The sequence below is a fragment of the Glycine soja genome, chromosome 20 (assembly GCF_004193775.1).
Source record: "Glycine soja cultivar W05 chromosome 20, ASM419377v2, whole genome shotgun sequence".
NCBI classification, from domain to species: Eukaryota; Viridiplantae; Streptophyta; class Magnoliopsida; order Fabales; family Fabaceae; genus Glycine; species Glycine soja.
Window position 1 is genome coordinate 41,697,201 of NC_041021.1, and position 21,797 is coordinate 41,718,997.

Consider the following 21,797-nt stretch of genomic DNA (forward strand, 5'->3'; position numbering starts at 1 on the left):
ATTTGTAAATATTTTATTCTTGTATGAACTTATACATTAGAAACTCCATTTTTGTTGACTAATGTTGAATTTAACTTGGTTTTTAGGCTAAAGAAGGGAAGATGTTAAAATGTTGCTGAAGGGCTTGCTCAACGAGCCAGATTAGCTAAGCGAGGCTCACCCGCTTAGCGAGGCTCCCAAACTCGCTAAGCGAACACAAAATCCTAGAGAATGTTGAGCCAGAGAGCAGCACGCTTAGCGTGCAGCTAGCCCGCCCAGCGAGGACGTTGTCTCTTCTCACGCTTAGTGTAACACCCTCTACCCTTCACATATATACTGACAAAGGAATAAAAATCCAAACATTAATTAATAGTATTTTTTTTACATTTGTAAATACAAGTCTTTCAAGGGATAAAAGGCTTACATTCACTTTCTTCTACATCATATTCAAACTTGTCCAAATAAATAATAAAGTTATCTCGGTTTAAGCAAGACCGTCTAAGACTTCATACAATTAATATAAAACCCTATACCCCAATGTCACATTTTATCAAAACGTTGTGTCTCGACGTCCTTCAGTATAAGGTTCCTTAAATCAATTGACCTAGTCGTCTGCTCCCCCGAACACAAAGTTCAAGATCATCACAGGATCCAAATACAAACAACACACGGGGAGTGAGTTATCACATTCCTAACTAATAGAGAAACAAGACAACTAGATATACATATCATATAAACCAAATAAAATTTACTTACACGTAATTCACATAATTCCACCACTTTGTCATTCAAAGTTCACTTTTCATCCATCAATCACACTTTTCAATCATCAATCACATTACACAAAAATCACATGCTCTGATCAAGACATAATAACACATTAATTTCATAATAAACAATTAGCAAGCGCATGAGAGAGTTATGCTAAGACTCAAGCCTATATGCAATGTGGTACCATGTCAATGAAAAATCACCCTGGGGCGCTTAGGAGTACATAACGAAACACACCACACAATGGGTTTGTCAGGTCACTCTCACTAAGTAAGATCATAGGGAGACCAGTCAGGGTCACGATGTTTTACGAGAATGCTCCAATCATATGGGATCAACATAGGATTAAAGGAGCACTCAAACCCAGTGACCCCCAAGGCGTACACTCCGAAGAGTCCGTTAGGGTCTCTCCCTCCTGATTCAGGTCCAACCCCTAAAATCATTTTAGCACACAGACACTGCTCGTGAATTATACAATACCCACGACCTCACACTCGTGTTTTAAACACGTACAACATATTGCGCTACAATTTAACACTGGTTCCTAAATAGGAAACCTACATTTTCTCTTTAACACTAGTTCCTAAACAGGAAACCTACACTTTCTCTTTAACACTGCACATTTACACTTTTCTCAAGATAACACTGGTCGGGTTATTGTACAATTCACAGCTTACAACACAATTAATGTCACATCAAGAGTTAATCACACACTTATTTACAACCAAAACTCATTCACAATTTCACATCTCATAATGTTACAATCCACCATCACATGTTTTCACGTATCTCACAATCCACCATCACATGTTTTCACGTATCTCACAATTCAACACCTGCTCTACTTTACACTTTTACTCAATCTCAATAACAATATTATAATCTCAAGGCAACATATTATTCCACAATTCATCACATATTTCATATATAAGCACTGTTTACGAATTATACAATACCCCCGACCTCACACTCGTGTTTCAAACACATTTAACACATTGTGCTACAATTTAACATTGGTTCCTGAATAGGAAACTTACACTTTCTCTTTAACACTGCACATAAACACTGGTCGGGTTAATGTATAATTCATAGCTCACGATATAATTAATGTAACATCAAGTGTTAACACATCCACTTATTCACAATCGAATATCATGTTCACACTTTAGCATCTCATAACATCACATCAACCATCTCATAACATTCCCAATGATATTCATAAGGTACAACATACACATGTTCATGAAACTTAACCATAATATTCTCAAACTCCAACACTTAATAATTTTTGGAATCATACTATAACACTCTACAATATTATTTACATCAACTATTAATATAAATAGCTACCTCTATATCTATAAACTAGCATACATCATATTGAATCACAAATTTCAAAGTAAGCTTTCAATGCACAATTTCTAAATAATTATATGAACACTTTGGTCAGTTTCAATTATGATATTAATTTTTTAAATTATATATAAAAACCTAAACAACAAGAAAAAGAGAAAATAAAAAATCAATATATTTCTCTAAATTTCTTCTTACTTTATTTCATCAATTCATATTAATTAGAAAAAGTACTCGATTTATAGGGTTCACGCTCAACACAATAGCATATCAATTTCACAAAAATTGGTCTGTCAAACATATATAATTCATTGTAATAATTATAAGGATAAAATGAAAATTGCAAAAACATCCCAAAACTCATTCCAATTGATATCTCTAAGGATTTCTACACATGTTCTCACTAATTCTCAATTATAAATAACTCATCCCTTACCTCTAAGCGGACTCACGTGTCTTCCGACAGCGATAACAACATCTCTAGCGGTCTCCTGAGATTCCTTCCTTCAGTTATTCCTTCGACTGCTCCGATAGAATTCCCAAACGTCAGAGAGACGGAGAATAGATTGAAACCTCCACTTGTACTGTTTTCATGCGATTCATTTTTCTCCCTCCAGAAATATTATCTCGAAAATCCCAACGGTAGAAGTGTGAGCAATTGAATTTCGAACAACATATCCAAATTTCATGAAAATCCAACGGTTAAAGAAACCGGGATTGTAGTTTAGCCGAGACAGTTTTGGGTTTCTGCGGAAAAATAAAAGGCTATAATGCGAATGGTTTTCCTCTAAGCTCAGACATAATATCATAATCCCCAACGGTGAGAATGCTCAGAATTGGGCTGCAAACGTGGTGCTCAAATTTAAAGACGATCCAACGGTGAACGATTCTGAGATTGTTGCTTTTCTAAGACAGGTTTGGTGGGATGCGGAAAAAAGAAAGAGTTTTAAGAGGAGAAGGGGAAAAACGAAAATGAGGCCAAAAAGAGACACCTGACTTAACATAACTATTTATACCTAGGGTACTCAGCCTATTATTTGCTATATATTTATTTATTTTATAAAACAAACTCTATTTTATTTTCTATCAAACAAATAAATGAAATACCCTTTTTATTTTCTCTCAAATCATTATTTTAATTAATAATTATATCTCCTTATTTATTTATTTATAAAATCTCATCATTTTTCTAAAACTTTATTTATTTATAAATAACAATCATTTTTAATCTAGATTACAAAAATTGGGATGTTACACTTAGCGCGTTCAGGCCCGCTTAGCACACAGCCACTTACTCTCGCTCAACGAGACATGCTTGCTTAGCGCGCCTTTGTATGCTGAGAAACCCAAGAGCCTTTAAAATATTGAGATAAAGGGAAATGAAGGAACACTACATGAGACAGAAGGAAGACGACACTAAGGCTGAAGAGAAGACATTTTCTTCATACTTTCACCATTTTCTTTCATTCAATCACCATTTCCTCTTTTTATTAAGCCCTCCTTGCTAATGGAGGGCTCGAAACTTCATTACTATGGAGTTTTTCTACTGAACACTCTTAATGCAAAACTTCTAACTATCTATTTAATATTATTTCTAGTATTCTCTGCTTCTATCTGTGTTTATTTTATGTACTTGTGGCTTGATCATCCATGTGTATACTTGGTTAGGTTTTGAGTGTTGGAAAATGCTTAGAATCCTTAGAATTTGGTAGAGCAGCTAGAGGTCTGTATATCTAGGAATAGAATACACTAATCTAGTATATTTTGCATCTCGTGCGGACTACAACTCCTTTAGAATGAGTTTGTTGAGGAATGAAGAATAAAAACTAAGAAAGTTAGGCTCTTTTATGTGAGGAATCATGATCTGAGTAAATCAACGGTGTAAGAACGCTAGAGTAATGTTAAATAGAGAAAAACCTATTAGTACGGCAAGAGAAAGTTCAGTAGAATACTCCCCGATGCTTTTATTTTGATAACTATTCTGTTCTACAACTTTGTGTTCACTTTATCATTTGTTTGAGTTTAGCAGAATTTATTAAAGACAATCGAACCATGAATGAGTTTCTCTATTTTTATTACCAAAGCGGAAAATGTTTACTACTAAATATACGACATATAAGTAAAACAAATTCTCTGTGGACACGATACTCGAACTTACTGTTTTAATTACTACTTGTGCAAATTGGTATACCTTCCAATAGTTTAGCACTTTTCTGCTATTATGGTATGATCACCATATACTGTTTAAAGGGTAATGCATTGAAAAATGGTTATTTTCTAAAGAACTGGGGAATGATATCTTAATAAATTCATTGCTAGAAATAGATTGACATTTATTTTGCCCACGAATTTTTGCATCTCTTATCTTAATGTAGTTTTTTATTTTATCTCTGCAAAGAAATTTGGGGGAAAAAGGATAAATAAACTAGGTCCTTCATGCGGGAAACCAAAAATAGGGTAATTCAGTAGATGCGGGTGAAAACAAGGATTTCATAAAAGAGAGAAAATCAATTACATTATATTATAAGTAGTTTGACATATTAGGCCCCAACACCATTGCATTCTAATTCTATCTTCATCTTATCTTTTATTTTTCTTATCTTCTACTTTTCTTATCTTATCTTTCTTTATCTTATATTTTCTTTTATCTTTATCATCTTTTAATTTAAATATTTTATCTTCTATTTTTATTTTAAATCTTTATCTTATCTTCTATCTTTCTTTATCTATTACTTTATTTCCTTATCTCTTGCTTTTAAGTTGGGTTTGAAAGTACAAAAAAGTCTATGTGAATTCAACACTCGGACTTCCGAGTACTTTACTACTTGTCATAAAATTGGTGCACTTCTCAATCGGTTAACAGGTTTTTGACGTTGTTGCATGGAGAACATGATAAATTTTTAAGTGTCATTCTTTCCCTGATCACCAGCACTTCCCTTGCAACAATATGGAAGGTGTTTTCGGGATACATGAGTTTCATGGAATCTTTAGCTGAAAGGCGAAAATGCAAGAATGATATGTTTTATGTGACCTTCATGCCACCTTGAAGGCATTGGATCTGTCAAGCTAATGACGTTAAAGAAGCGCTTACTAGGAGGCAACCCAGGATTTCTTACCCTATCTCTCTTTTGTTAGTTGCATTATGTGTTTTTGTTTTTTTAGGATAGTTGTGTTATTTCTTTTCTTTATTTTGATTTCTTGCAATTTAATTTCAGCAATACTAATAACAGCACATACTCAATTGCGATAAGTTGCTACAGTACCAGTGTAATTCAATTTAGTTTTAAAAAAAAGAGAAAATAAAATAAAAAGGTATGCTTCAAATAAATAAAAAACTGATAGGAACTATGTAAAATAAAAATGTGTTGTTAAGAATGGAAGACATGAAAGTTGGGACTGTGAAATATAAAGTCATGGATTATCAGAAAAATATGAGGTAGGTGCTCTCTTAGAACCTAACTTTGAATCCAAAGAAAAACCATGAGTTCCTTCTTAGCCCAACCACGTTACAAGCCTAAAAATCCCTTAGTGATCCACAGTGTGTGTATGATTACATTAACTAAGATGAAGTGTAAAATTGGGAACATTATTTTTAGTTGTTGAATTAAAAACACTCTTAGCCGAGACACTTGTGTGCTGAGAGAAACACTAGCCTTGTGAGGAATGAAGTGTGGTAAGTATGCCTTGATGAAGTCTTTACTTGCTAACATTTTTCATCTCCATGTGTATTCCTTCATGCTTCCATCACAAGATTAAGACAAATGCAAGCTCAGGATCAGTCAGTGAAAGGTTTGAAAAGGTTTCGCAGTTATCTCATGTGTTGATACATTCAGAACTTGTCTTTTGCTTGAAGACAAACAAATGTTTTAATTTGGGGGAGTTTGATAACTGCGAAATATAAGCAAATTTGATAGTAAATTTGGATTAATAAGTGAGTGTAATTTCTTTACTTTTTTTATTATTTTTAATAAAATAATGAAGAAATTAACATCTTTGCTATTTTTTATTAGCAAAATTCAAAAAAAGAAGATTTCAAGTGCTTTAGAGGAAAAATTGATGCAAAAATTGGAAGAAAAAACCTTGAAGAAAAAAATGGAAGAATTGGAAAGCCCGCTTAGTGTGCAAGACAAGCCCAGAGCGCATTCTCACTTAGTGTGCAACACACACTTAGCACGAAAAAGGCCCACGAAGAAGCCCAAAGGCACGCTTAGCGCGTAAGCTCACGCTAAGCCCGAAGTCAGCATGAAAATTAAGCTATCTAGTCCCTATACAAGGAGGAGGAAGCAAAAAACCACACAGTCTCACAACCCACACACGGGGTCTATCCCTTAGGGGAAACCCTCTTTCTTTAGCCATTCCCCTTTTTCTTGTAATTAGTCATCCATCACCTTCTTCCATTAACCCCTCGACGTGTAAAGTCTCTCATGGCTATGAGAGGCTGAACCCCTTTTGTTGGGAGCATGGAGGCCAAATTGTTGTAATGTAATTCTTTCTTATTATCTATTTAATGCAATTTTATTTCTATTATTCTTCTCTGTACTTTTCTTTTATTATGGTCTGATCACCCATATACTGTTTAGAGGATAATGCATTGAAAAATGGTTATTTTGTAAAGAACTGGGGAAGGGTTTCTTAATAAATTCATTGCTAGAAATAGATTGACATTTATTTTTCCCACAAGTTTTTGCATCTCTTATCTTAATGCGGTTTGTTATCTTATCTCTGCAAAGAAATTTGGGGAAAAAGGATAAATAAACTACGCCCTTCATGCGGGAAACCAACGATAGAATAATTCAGTAGATGCGGGTGAAAACAAGGATTTCATAAAAGAGAAAATCAATTACATTATATTATAAGTAGTTTTGACATATTAAGCCCCAACACCATTGCATTCTGATTCCATCTTCATCTGATCTGTTATTTTTTTTATCTTCTACTTTTCTTATCTTATCTTTCTTTATCTTCTATTTTCTTTTATCTTTATCATCTTTTAATTTAAACATTTTATCTTTTATTTTTATCTTTAAATATTTTATTTTTCTTTTAAATTTTTATCTTATCTCCTATCTTTCTTTATTTATTATTTTATTTCCTTATCTTTTGCTTTTAAATTGGGTTTGAATTAATCTAAGTACAAAAAAGTCCCTTTGGATTCGACACTCGGACTTCCGAGTACTTTACTACTTGTCATAAAATTGGTGCACTTGCCAATCAGTTAACAAGTTTTTAGGGTCTAACATGTTGATTAAGCAAAATTTTAATTACATAATTTGTTTATTTTTTTATCACCTCAATAATATATCCACGTATTCTTAATCTTAAATTTTTAGAGAAATTTATCACTTAATTTAAAATATCTTGCTTAATTTAATGTCTTGAGAATATATGTTAATTCATGTTATAAATGAAACCACATTTCCATTGTTAAATGATCACCTTGCAATGCTCAATTGATCTTAAGTCCTCTCATTGACTCTACATGAATTCCACATGGTCGCTGGGCTTTACATGATAGAATTATCTAGACTTAAGATCTTTTTAGTCAGGAAGACTTGAAAACAGAGTTAATTGCTTTTCTGGTAGACCATAACACTTTCTGGTATATCTAATTTAATGTACTTATTAGATATATAGATTACTAATGTTATTAGCATTAGTTAGTTTAATTAGTTACAAGTTATTTATTTTTTTAACCAATTATATAATAATTTATTAGTATTAGTTATATAAGGTTTAATATATTCATGTAAAAACTGATTTGTTCATTTGAGCATTGTCCAAAATAATGTTCAATTTCTCTTTTCTCTCTTTTCCATCTTTAAACCATGAATTCTAACATGGTATTAGAGCAATATCATTTCCTCTCTGCTGCCACTATTGATCAACCTCTCCGTTCACTGTTGCTATAGTCCTCTGTCACGAGTCACCGATTCCGGCCAACACTTACCTCCGTTCAATCCTTATTCATCTTCTCCTCATATTTTCCTTTTCAATTTTCAATTACATTTTCCTAAAATTTCTCCAAAACACAAAATCCTAACATTTTCCCATTCCTCTGATTTTTAGTCAATCTGAGTTGCGATTCGTGAAACCTCCACCACTAATCAATTCCTCTGTGTCCGTAACAAAACCCCTAAACATTTGCCATCGCCACCACGTCAGCGATTTCAAGCCACCATGCTTCGTCGCACCAGCGATCTCCAGCAATCATGCTCCGTTGCGACAACGATTTTCAACCATCGTTTTACATCCGCAACAAAACCCCTTTGGCTTTTTGGTCTCCACTGTCGTGAGGCGATTTTCGACAGTCGTGTGCTGCCTTCCTCCACCTTAGTGGCGATTTCCGACGATGATACATATGGAACTATTATCTCAGGCTTGATGTTGGATTAGATGCCCTTGAATTTGGTAGGTCTTGAGGTTCTCTCCATGTTTAGCATTTCCCAGTTTTGCCTACAAGGTGTTTGACTAAATGCTTCTAAAGATTTTGAAAATATATTGGCTACTGTTTGAAGTCTTACACTATTTCAGAAAGGTTCACACCAATTGTTTGACGATTTATCTTTTCATTGTTTCATTGATATTTGGCATGCTTTGGCTTATTGTTTTCAGCCTTTTAGGCTTGTTTTGATGATTGTAGCTTCTGCCATGTGTGGTGGTTAAGCACTATTCCTTTGTTTGCTCCTGTCCGTGGTGGTTAAGTATTATTTTAGCTTCTGCCATAGATGGTTAAGTCTTGGTTGCTTCTGTCTTGAGTGGTTAAACATTCTTTAACTTTTGCTCTTAATGGTTAAAATTTAATGATTTAAGCTTCTGCCAAATGGTCTTATTGTTGCCTTTGTTTGGTGGTTAAGCTTTGATTTGCTTATTTTGACCTTTGATGCTTGCTTTGAACTCTTGGAAGAAGATTAAGAAGGTCAGTGTTGGTCAAAGACTTTTAGGAACTATGTATCATGATCACACCTATATTTTGATTTGTCTTTATATTTTTATTTTGGCTTGTATTTCTCGTATATTTAGATATAATCCAATTTTCAGACTTTATTTCTTTTTCCTTTACTTAGTTTCATTGTATTTTAATATATATTCTTTCTGTATTGTCTATTTCAAGCTGGAGTGTTGTAAACACCTTCCAACTTGTGGGAGATTATTGGAGATATAAATTACTAGTTTTTCTTTTCTCTCTTTTCCATCTCTAAACCATGAATTCTAAGATGTCATAATTAATTCAGATAATTTAGCTTGAGCGTGTAAATTACTTTAGCATATATATGAGTACGTGCCAACCATGCATATATATGAAGACAGTTGAACAGTTGAAGGCTACAAAACACAAGCATCATATGCTGGATTTATTTATTCGTAGTAGATAGAAGATAGGTGGAGCTCAAGTTTTTATAGTTACATGGGCAGATACATTCCACGCTCACGATGAGCTCTTACAGCATACATTTACGTAGTTATTCAGTAGAGAGCACCTAAGATTGAAGGAAAAGGACCCTTTCTTCCCTTACTCCCCTCCTCCTTCTGCTGAGGCTGAGCATCAACAAAGTAGGATTCCCTCTGCTTCTTTAATAGCCTCTCAACATCTTGTGCAGACCCAGGGAACGCAAGCTCCTGCACTTGTCTTTCTATCTGCCTTACCACATTGTCTTTCTCGCCTTCAAATTTTCAATCAGGCACCAAAGAATTGGAAATAAATAACCAAATCAGCTAATGTTTCACATGCAAAAAAAGTAGTAACAGTGTATGTATAGTACCTGCAAGGAAGTTCCTCTGGTTGTTCTCAGCATTGATACCAAAAGCAAGGAAATTGAGGTTTGAGGTAGCGTTGACGACAAATGGATAAGCTGCTGGAATTACAAATACATCGTCTTCAGACAATTCAGCTCTGTACCTTTGCACTTCCAAAGGTTCCTCTTCCTGTTTCTGCTTCTGTTGTTGTTCTTTAATGCCAACAAGTTCAATGTTTGCATCTCCTTCATTAATCACTAGTATCACTATGGCCTTTGAATTGAAGTGTGGTAGAAGAAGGGCTCCCTATATTTGTGAACAAAAGAAGAAATCATTATTTGTTGATAGAACTGAATAATTAGGTTCGCTAACTAAGGAGAGAGTGAATAGAACTGAATTGTCCAGTTCATGAGTTTGAGTATATGGTTTTTCTTAATTTAATGCTTACTTCGTTGATATCCACAGAACTGAGGAAGATATCCAAGTCCCGAAGCTGTGGGTTTTTCTCAGGGGTGATCTCAAAGAACTTTCCAAAGTTGTTGGAATAGATGGGGTTGCGGCTTCTCAAGTTGAATGGTTCATCTTCGGAGGAAATGGTTTTCCTTGAACTAGATTTGGCACGTCTGCTCAGTTGCCGAATTTGTTCCTTTGAGAGTTCCACGATCACTCCCTCTTGCTGCCTCTGCTCCTCTTCCTCTCCAAACAAAACCCTGTTTATCTCCTCGAATTCGCTCTATCATTTTAATATTTAATTAGTGTGACATGAATTTAGACTAATCTCTAAATGGGAATGCAAATAGTTAGATAGAGTACTGTTGGTTGCTTATTACATGGAAGGAGGTCTCTAGAATATTATGGCTGAAGCCTTGCAAGTAGGACTGTTGGGCTTGAGTGCTAGATAAGAAGAAATCCTACAGAGAGAGAAAGGACAAATTAAAATTGATGGTCATCACGTACATTTTGGAAATAAATAAATAAATAATTAGAAGAAGAAGAATGGAAGAATGTGTTATATATAAAGAGAGAAAGAGAAGTGCATACATCATATCTGCCAGGTTTGTTGACGGGTATGGCAAGTTTGATTATTTTGAGATTCTGGTGGTCGTGAGGGTTAACCAAATAGTAAGTGGTTCCAGCTGGGATTCTCTGGGCATCGCCAGGGTGAAGGTTGTAGGAGTCTCTGTCGTCGTTGTTCACCAAGGTAAGTATGGCTCTCCCTGTATATATGTAATTCATTACCATGCATCAAATGAATACAATTAAGCAAGTGATAGATGATGTTTAATAATAAGGTCTTGTTAACAGTAACTTAGTGCATTGGTTAAGAAACTTATAATAGAAAATATATATTGCGAAGATCATATAAGGACATAAAAACAGTCACGGCTAGTATAAATTTATGCGTTTCAATAAAAATAATTATTTTTTGGGTTTCTTAATCAATGTCCTAAAAACACTACTGATCAACATTTGAGTAAATACAAACCGCTAAGGACAAAGAGGAGGAAATCGGCGTCAGCATGGTGGGGGAGAAGGATTGTGTTGGGTTTTGACTGAAACTGGACAATCCGGTAGTCTCGAAGGTTCTCAAGTTGTGGGGAGCGTTTGTTGAATCTCTGGAGGAGACGAATGCGACCGTTTTGGTTCTCAAAGAGAGTTTGGAAGCTGTTAGAGCTTCTCAAGTAGAAAGGGTTATTCTCATCCTCTCTCACCTTTAATGAGACACAAACTGATGCCAGGAAAACAGTTCCCAGCAACACCAACAAAGGAAACCGCACTCTCATCATAGTATATATATTATTGGACGATGAAACATGGAGTGAGATTAGGGCTATTTATAGTTATGCAAGAGAAGCTAGCTCTTGTTAACATGTATGCATGCACATTTGGCCACGGGAGGGCTTGCTGCTTGACGTCTGTTGGTGTGCGTGGCATGGACGAGCCCATCTTGATCATCCACTTATGTGTGCTGTGCTTGCATTTCGTCTCAATTTTATGAACTTGGACGTTGTTTTGGAAAGGATACTCTATGTTTTGTCTTTACATCGGTCTCTGTTCTTTGGTTTGCGCGTATATGCATGATCCTAGAAATAAAAATATAGCGTTATGCATGCTACTCCAGAGTACCAACAGATAACAAAATACACAACCAGATAACTATGGCGGATGGTTGATAAGTAATGGATGCCCATCAAATTAACAAGAACACATGGAGTGGACATCTGATACATGTGTATCAAATTAATGATGTAAGACTAATGATTCATTATTAAAGAATAATTATCATTGGACAACTCCTAATATACATGCAAATAAAATAAAAGGAGAAAAAAAATTCTAAACATAATATAAAAACCTTAGTTAATTATTAAAAACTAAATATTGAGTTGAAACAAAATAAGCAAATTGAAATCTGATTGATTTGTACCTTGTTTTGTTTTCTTTTGTATAACTGAGGAAAGGACATATTGAGTTGTTTGAACTTAGTTTAAATATACAATTATATAATAGGTTGCTTTTAAATTGTTTTCTTAATTTTCTTTTTACTATGTACAACATTTAAGTATTGATCTACAGGAAAGAAATTAAGTATTGAGGGTAAAGGTTTTGGATTCGGATTTTGTTATCAAATGAGATGGTTTCGTAAAATTATATATTAAATTAAGTGATTTCAAAAATGTATTGTCATTTGATTTTAACTTCTGACATCCATGATAAAGTATAAAGTTATTTTTGTGCACCAATAATAATTACCGTTGATATTAAGAGCAAAATCATCCTAATTTGATAAAAAAAAGTCTTCAAATCGGTGTAGTCATTTATGGTGGTAGATCATTAACAATATTGATTCTAATACCAATAAAAATAAAGAAATATAAACTACTAAGAAAGCACACAATTAAACCAAAAACAATAAACCCAGAAAATGTAACAAGAAAGAAAATGCAAAATCAAAAAACAAGAACGTAAAATGAGAATATAATGCAATTACTGGTTCAATCAATATGGCCGACATCAACTCCACTATGAAACTAAGAACTCCCTTGGTTCTGCCCCTTGAATTCAAGAACAACTTTCCACAAGAACCCAAGCCTCATGCTCTGTTTCTCTTTCTTTCTTATGGACCCAATGTTTCCTCATGTTTTTCACAAATCTTAGTACCTCTCACACTTCTGATTACCGATAATTACACTTACACAAAGATTTCTTGACCTTTATTTATAGATCCCAAAGTCACAAAGACTTAACATCATAAACCTAACAAAAAATGTTCAATAGTTTAATGTATATTAGATTAATGAAACAAACTGTTTCATCTGATTGAACATAAGACTTTCCTCAATCTAATTACAACATACAATCCTCATCAGACCGAACCATCGGACTGAACAACAAATTTTGAGTCACATGCAATAAATAACATTTTCAATCGGGTTACAATCGGGTTATTATGCGCAAATCTATCTCTTTTAGGTGTATCAGTGTGTATTGTTTTATCCACCAAACATAGCAAGAAGCTCTCTTAACTTGCTCGGGGTTGTGTTTCAAATGTAAGGGAATTTGTCAATGCAACCTCGGATGTTTAATGTTTTGAATATAATGCGCCATTCTTCAATTTCTTCACTCCTCACTCACCCGCCATTCTCACTAGGGCAAGTTCTCTCTCTTTCTTTTTTCCTTTTTCTGCCTGAATTCTTGACCTCTCTCTAATTGCTTTTCTTTTTTAAACTAACCTAATGTTCAATTTGGTTGTGCATTGTGCTTCTCAGGTTTTGCATCTCAGGGCCTGCAAGAGTTTTCAGATATTCAAGAACGCACTCTCCGCCCCACTCCACTCGTTAACGCTGTCGTTTATACCAAAGAGAGGTATTCTTTTTCCTTCTTTTACTTTTTTAATGTTTTCTTTCATTGTTTGCTTCAGCTTTTGCTTTTTATTATAATTGTTTGTTAAGGATTGATTTTCAGTGAGTAGAATACTATTTGGCTGGAGTAGGGCGAGGAAAATTAATGTTGTTTGGGTTAAGCACTTTTAAGAATAAGACGATGATGATGATTGAGAATAAGGATGTATTTGGATAAGATTTTTTAAAACACTTTCAACAAAAGAAAATAAAAAAAGTAATTTGAATTTTTTCATAAGTTAAAGTGATCTCTTCATTAGCTCATTATTAGTTATTTTGTAAAAACTCTCATATATAACTTTTTAAAAAATGAAAAGGACATTTACAAATTGATTAATGATTAATTAATGGTTGACTCATTTTAATTTATGGAGAAACTTATTTTATATTTTTTTTTCTTATTTCGTTCTTCTAGAGTTGATTCCGGATAAATTTGCCCAAACAGTCCTAATACAAGAGTCCTATAAGCACTGAGGAACTTGCCTAATATTAGAGATTCTGACAAAAAGGCGTGGTCTCTAATGAGTTTCATTTCTTTCTTTGAATCTGATTACTTTGTCATGGCTAGTCCATGTGACTAATAAATGATATGAAATGAATTTGGTGAGCTGCTTCCAGTTAAATTAGCCAACTAAATAATTTTAATAACTAAATCACCAATCACAATAGAATAAGAAGGATTATTGGTACAGAGAAGCAGCCATGTCTCTGTTCCTCTGTAATATGCATTGCTATATTTTTGTAGCAGAGCAAGGAAGCAACATGACTGAGTTTGTTTTGTAGTACTGCAGAAGTGTGTAATTTAATTGAATGTAACTTATATTTAAGTACACTGAAATATCACACTCAATGATTTGAAGAACCGATGCTGATAATGGAAAAATAAAATCAGAAACTTACATGTAACATCAAAATGATATATTCTTACCTTGACTTATTAATTTCAAATTAAAGGGGCAATAAGAAAATAGTCTACTACTAAAAAACAGATGGAGGGAGTACTTGAAATGCCATGCTTTAAAAGTTTGGCTTATCGATAGAACTTGTAAAACCATATGATTTATGATAGAGAGCTCTTCAGAAAACTAGTGCTATTTTTCAAAGTTAAAGATGGAAATAAAGCATATACATTGCAGTAAAAGGTAAAAGAATAGTTGCAATTAAAAGCTAGCAAGTTTGAAATTGATTAAAATCTTTAGAGTGATGCCCAACTATGGGAGAAAGGCTATATAAAGTGTTGTTCGAGCATAACATTTATGAGATTAATAAAGATACAAAAAATATAGAAGTGATTAAAGTTTAAATGAAAGGCATGCCTTAGATTTGATGAGGGAGAAACAAACTAAAAATGGAAACGACAAAAAGGAAGGATTAGAATCCAAAATAGACCATAAATGCGCGTGTTTTTGAAGAAACTTGATATTAAGGAGAAGAATGAAGATGCAGATTAAAAACCACCTGACATATGTTTCTACCATGGGCCCCAGGAGGTACAAAGCTGACAAAAAAAAAAGGGTAAATGCAATGGAAGAGAAAAGCTCAAGTCGAATGTATAAGTGGTCTCACCTAATAAAGATATTGATAAAAGAAAATTATAAGTAGAATAAAAGAAGAAAACAAACATTTTAAAAGAAGAAAGTCAGATTTCAAACAAAATTTCCAATTGAATGTTAAAAAATAATACGAGTTATAGTTATTTAGACTTAACATCTTTTCAGTCTCGAAGACTTGAAAACAAAGTCAATAGCTTTTCTGGTAGACCGTAACACTTTGTCGAAGATGTATCTAATTTTATGTCTTTTTTCATTTAATACACGTCATAATTCAGATAATTTAGCTTCAAAGTAAAATACTTTATATTGGTACGTGCCAACCATATAAAATTAGACAGTCGAAGGACACAAAACACAAGGTGGAGCTGAAGTCATTATAGTTACATGGCCGATACATACCACGCTCACTCTGAGCTCTTACATCATACATTTTAGTGCATAGTTATTCAGTAGAATGCACCCAAAATTGAAGACAGAGAACCCTTTCTCCCTTCCTCCTTCTATTGAGGCTGTGCATCCACACAGTATGATTCCCTTTGGTTCTTTATTAGCTTCTCAACAACTTGAGCAGACCCAGGGAACGCAAGCTCCTGCACTTGTCTCTGTCTCTGTATCTGGCTTATCACATTGTCTTTCGAACCTTTAAATTTTCAATCACAAGAGGATTGGAAATAACACAATCAGCTACAATTCACATGCCATAAAAGAAAAACGTAACAACAGTATATTCAATTTGATTTTGATGTATAATATATTTACCTGCAAGGAAGTTCCTCTGGTTGTTCTCAGCATTAATACCAAAAGCAAGGAAATTGAGATTTGAGGTAGCATTGACGACAAATGGATAAGCTGCTGGGATTACAAATATACCGTCTTCAGACAATTCAGCTCTGTACCTTCGCAATTCCAAAGGTTGTTCTTCCTATTGCTGCTTCTTTCTGCTCGTGTTCCTGAAGGCATGTTAACATTGACAAGTGTATCAATTTGTCAAAGTAGTAAAGTAAAACGGAAGTCCGAATGTCAAATTCATATAGACTTTATTTGTATTTAGACTGGTGCAAACTCAATTTTTAAGCGATTAGAAGGATTAGAAGGGATAAGGAATTGTAAGTGAGAAATTAAAGGGGAAAGTAAAAGGCAAAAAGACAAGAAAAAGAAACAATACTTTAAATGCGAAGGACGAATTCAGAATGCAAATATGTTGGAACCTAACATACCAAAACTACTAGTAATACAATGTTAATAATTTTTCTCTACTTAATGTTATCCTAGTTTTTTATCTGCATCTACTATGGTACTATGTCTTTAGTTCCTAGTATGAATAGTCAAATTTATTTATTTTCTCTCTCAAATTCTTTTGCAAAGATGAAATAGTAAATTGCATTAAGACTAAAGATTCATAAAATAGGCTAAACAACATCAATCTATTCCTAACATGATTTCATTTAGATGTCCTTTCCTAGTTCTCTAGAAAATAGCCATTTTCCACAATCAATAACAATAAGACACATAAAAGAACAATAAAAACTCGAATTGCATTAAATACACAGTAAGGAAGAATTATATTACAAGAGTTTAGTCTACTAGGCTCCCAACAATGAGGTTTAGCCTCTCATAGTCATGAGAGGTTTTACGCTTTAGGGTTGATGGCGATAGAAGAAGAAGAGAGATGTATAGAAGAGGAGAAGGGGATAATGGATATAAAAAAAAAATTTCTCTTATTTGAGATACTCAGACATATGATGTATTCATTAGAGAGCTCTGAGTTTCGGTGTGTCTTATTCCTTTGCTTTCTACTCCTTTTATAAGTCTAAGGTAACTTAAAATTTACGCGACCTCGCGATAAGCAGGTCTTCTAGGCTTAACGAGTATGGTGGTGATCACGCGTTTAGCGCGAGATTCATTCTAATCGTGTCTTTGGGCTTCTTCGTGGGCTTTCTTCGCGCTAAATTTGGGATGACTGTTAGGCGAGGTGACGCGCTGAGCCTATCTTGTGCGCTAAGCTAGCTATTCTAATCTTCAAGTTTTTCCATTAATTTTCCTTCAAAGCACTTGTAATTTTCTTCTTTTGAATCCTACTGGTAAAAATTTAACATGATATTAAATTCCTCATTATTTCATTAAAAACAACAGTAAAGTAAAGGAATTTTAATCATTCTTAGTCAAAATTGACTATTAATTAAACCCAAATTTTGAAGTTACCAAGGCCCACAAGTTTAATGTTTGCTTCTCCTTCATTAATAATGAGCATCACTATGGCCTTTGAATTGAAGTGTGGTAGAAGAAGAGCTCCCTAAATCTGTGAACAAAAAAAGTAAATCATTATTTAAAAGTCTCAATAATTAGGTTCTCTAACTAAGAGGAAAGTGTATTGAACTCAATTGTCCACTTCAATTTGGGTATTTCTTTTTGCTTACTTCATTGATATCCACAAAACTGAGGAAGGTATCCAACTCCCGAAGCTGTGGGTTTTTTTCCTAGGGTGATCTCATGGAACTTGCCAAACTTGTTGGAATGGATAGGTTTGCGGCTTCTCAAGTTGAATGGTTCGTCTTCGGAGGAAATGGTTTTCCTTGAACTTGATTTGGCATGTCTGCCAAGTTCTTGGATCTATTTGACAGTTTCACAATCACTCTTTCTTGTAGCCTTTGCTCGCCTTGTTGTTGCCCTTCCTCTCTTTGATGAATTGACAAGTGTACCAATTCATCCCAAGTAGTAAAGTTAAAACGAAAGTCTGAGTATTGTATCCACATGGACTTTGTTTGTACTTAGGTAGATGAATATTTTATTAGTAAAAGAAATTAAAGAAAATTGATTTGAAAATGTTACGAGAAAAAAAAAACAATAATGTAAATTAATTAATTAAAGACAGAAAAGATGAGAAAATATAATATTATTGTAAAAGGAAATTCAGAAGATGAGAATGTTGGAAACTTAACCTACCAGAACTACTCTTGATGTAATGCTAATAATTTTACTCTATTTATAATTATTTCAATTTACACTTGCATCTATTAGTATACTCTAACTTTGGTCCCCCGCATGAAAGAGTCTAATTTATCTATTTTCTCTCCCAAATTCCTTTGCGAAGCTAAAATAGTAAATTACATTAAAAATAGAGATGTATAACAGGCTAAACAAATATCAAACTATCCCTAGTGATGACTTTATTTAGATATCATTTTCCAGTTCTATTAGAAAATAATGTTTCCCAATGTTACTCTTAAAACTTACCATGCAAATGAATGATCAAGTCACAAGCAATAATATAAAACAAAGGAAAAGATAATGCAAATGTAATATTCATAAATAGATAGGAAGATAAATTACATCAAGAATAGTTGACTGTCAAGTTTCCAACAAAGGGAATTTAGCCTTTCATTGTCATGGAGGCTTTACAATTGCAAAAGAAGAATATTTAGTAAAGGGGGAAAAGATAAGAAAGGCTTTACATCAAGAGTAGTTAGTTGCCAAGTTCCCAATGCTTGTCTCTCCTTCTTCTAGCATTTGTCTTCCATAAGGAAATGTATTTTGTTGGAATTTCTGTGTGTCTTTTTCTTCTTCTTTTTTCTTCTTTTATAGGTGCACAAATTAGCGGGTTTCTGAATTAATTTGTTTTTCTTAATTAGTTTTCTTTCCTTAACGAGCCTCATTTCCTTAATTAGTCTTCTTTCCTTAATTAGTTTTATTTTTCTTCTTCTTTTCTTTATTAGCCATGTTTTCCTCAATTAACTTGTCTTCCTTAATTAGCTTTCTTTCCTTAATTAGCTTTATTTTCCTCACTAAGCATCATAAATTCATAACTTTTAATATTCTTTGTACAAAAACTTAAATAATATTAATTTAACAACTATTTGTTCAAAAAGAAAAAATTAGGAAAGAAAAATTACAAATTTCGATATAATTTAATCCCAAAATATACTCATAATTAGAACCTTGTTTATCTCCTCGAATTCAATCTATAAAATTAAGCAAATATAACGATATTTTTTAGTTAGTGTGACGTTTAGCCAAACCACTAAATGGAAATGTAAATTAGATGATGTGTTGCTAGCTTACCTTGAAGGAGGCTTATAGAATATTCTCGTTAAACCCTTACAAGTAGGATCGTTGGTCTTGAGTGCTAGACAAGAAGAAACTCTACAAAGAAAAGACAAATTCACAATTGAAAACAAATTTGAAAAATAATTAATTAATTAGGAATTAGAAAAGGCGGTACCTCAAATCTTCCAGGTTTGTTAACGAGTATGACGAGTGTTACTACTCTGAGTGTTTCATTGTCATGGGGGTTAACCAAATAGTAAGTGGTTCCAGCAGGGATTCTCAGGGCATCACCAGGCTGAAGGTTGTAGGAGTCTTTAGCGTTGTTTTTAAAAACAAATTATTAATAAGTAAGGCTCTCCCTGTAATCAAAAAACAAATTATTCATTACCGTTGTTATTTATACAAGAAGAATTGAAACAGTTATGATGATGTTCAATTAGTAGTAATTACCATAAATGACAATGAGGAGGAATTTAGAGTCAGTATGGTGGGGGAGAAATAGGGCGTTGGCATTGAACTTGAACTCCAAAACACAGTAGTCTAGAAGATTCTGAAGTTGTAGAGAACGTTGGTTGAACCTCTGGAGTAGACGAATGTGACCATATTGGTTCTTGAAGAGAGTGTGGAAGCTGTTAAAGCTGAAGTGATAAGGGTTGTTTTGTTTTTGTGACTCTGACTCATCCAAACCTTCACATTCTTCAGGGTTTCCATGAGGTCATTTGTGCTCTTCCTCATGCTCATGCTTTTTTTTATGAGGACGTGGAAATGGACGAGGTTGCTCACGCTTGTCTTGTTCTTTTTTCGCCTTTTCACCCTCCTGGCGTCCCTTTTCTTTCCGTTCCCTCTCCTTGTGTGGTTACTGATTTTCTCTTTCTTCTTGTTGCTCCTCATGCTCAGGAACAAGCCTGCAACGAATCTTACATTGTTGTAGCTTGTATGGATCCTGCCCGCTCTTGCAACTCTGTAGGCATCGCTGCTTCTGTGTAATGCCAAATGAGACAGAAATTGATGCCAAGAAAACAATTTCCAACAATACCAATGTTGATGATTGACAAGTGCACCAAATTATTTCAGGTAATAAAATTAAAACGGAAGTTCGAGTGTCGAATTCATAGGAATTTTGTTTGTATTTAAATATGTGAATATATAATTTTTTTTCAAGCAATAAATACATTGGTTTAAAAGGTTGTGAAGAAAACAGTACAATAAATTGACATAAAGTAAATTAAAATTAACAAGAAAGAAAACACAAACATAAAAGTAATGTTGCAAACTTAACCTATCAGAGCTATCTTGAGAAAACATGAGAAAAATCCTATTAATTATTTAAAAACAGAAAACATGAGAAAAATCCTATTAATTATTTTTCTCTATTAGTGATTAGTCCAATTTACACCTGCATCTACTTATATACTCTAACCAAGATCCCTCAAGTGAAAGAGCTTAACTTATCTACTCTCCTAAATCCCCTTAAGAGATAAAATATTTAAATTGCATTAAGAATAGAGATGTATAACAGACTAAATAAAATCAACCAATCCCTAGTGATGAAGTTATTTAGATACCATTTCCCAGTTCTCTTAGAAAATAATGTTTCCCAACACTATCCCTAAAACTTACCATGCAAATGGGTAATCAAACCATAAACAATAAAATTAAGCACACAAAAAAATAATGCAAAAGTAATATTCATAATAGATAGGAAGAGAAATTACATCAAGACCAGTTGGATGCTAAGCTCCCAACAAAGGAGTTTAACCTCTCATTGTCATAGGAGACTTTACAATTGCAAGCTCGCCCAGCGAGTCGTTTGTCTCTTCTCGCGCTCAACGTGCCCAGCTCGCTAAGCCAAAATTCGCTTACTCTCGCTTAGTGAGCCAATCTCGATAAGCGAGCCTTCAGAATCTGAAACGTCAAGGGGTCTTTAAAACACTGAAGTTGGCGGAAACTAAAGGGAGGAGTCGAAAAACAGAACCAAGGGAGAAGCTAGAGCTAGCGATAGAAACGAAGCCACCAAGAGAGTCTAGGTTAGAGGAGTGAGATTAGGGTTGTAGATGTTGAAGGAGACATCCTCAACCATTCTTAGCCATTTTCTTCCCTCAAAATCTATCCTTTGTATTGAAAGCTCATTACTTGTAATAGAAGGCTAAATTTCTTGGTTGGGGAGTTCTACTGAATCTTTGATGTAATATTCTTTCACTATCTATTTAATGTTGTTTTTATGTGTTCATTACTTCTATCCATGCTTATTTTTACATGCTTTTGGCTTGATCACCCATTTGTATGTATAGTTAGAATTTTTAGCATTCGGAAGTGCTTTAAAGCCTTAGAACTTGATAGAGTAAACTAGAAAACTGTATGTCTAGGAATGAAGTGCAGCGATCTAGTCCATATTATGTTGTAGACTTAATGCAACTTTTTTAGGCTGAGTTTGTTGAGGGATCAAGGATGAGATTTAAAT

The 21,797-nt window shown here is 33.8% G+C and overlaps 1 protein-coding gene and 1 pseudogene across 1 annotated transcript; both read right to left on the reverse strand.

Moving 5' to 3' along the window:
- Positions 1-9,424: 9,424 nt before the first annotated feature.
- On the reverse strand, positions 9,425-11,651 carry LOC114403790 (beta-conglycinin beta subunit 1). Its single transcript, XM_028366949.1, has 6 exons — positions 11,324-11,651; positions 10,879-11,054; positions 10,668-10,748; positions 10,286-10,570; positions 9,864-10,143; positions 9,425-9,764 (listed from the first exon to the last, which is right to left on the reverse strand). The coding sequence occupies exons 1-6, from the start codon at positions 11,622-11,624 to the stop codon at positions 9,568-9,570; spliced, it is 1,320 nt and encodes a 439-aa protein (XP_028222750.1). The 5' UTR covers positions 11,625-11,651; the 3' UTR covers positions 9,425-9,567.
- A 3,926-nt stretch (positions 11,652-15,577) lies between these two features.
- Positions 15,578-20,048, reverse strand: LOC114402126 (annotated as a pseudogene).
- Between the last annotated feature and the right edge of the window lie 1,749 nt (positions 20,049-21,797).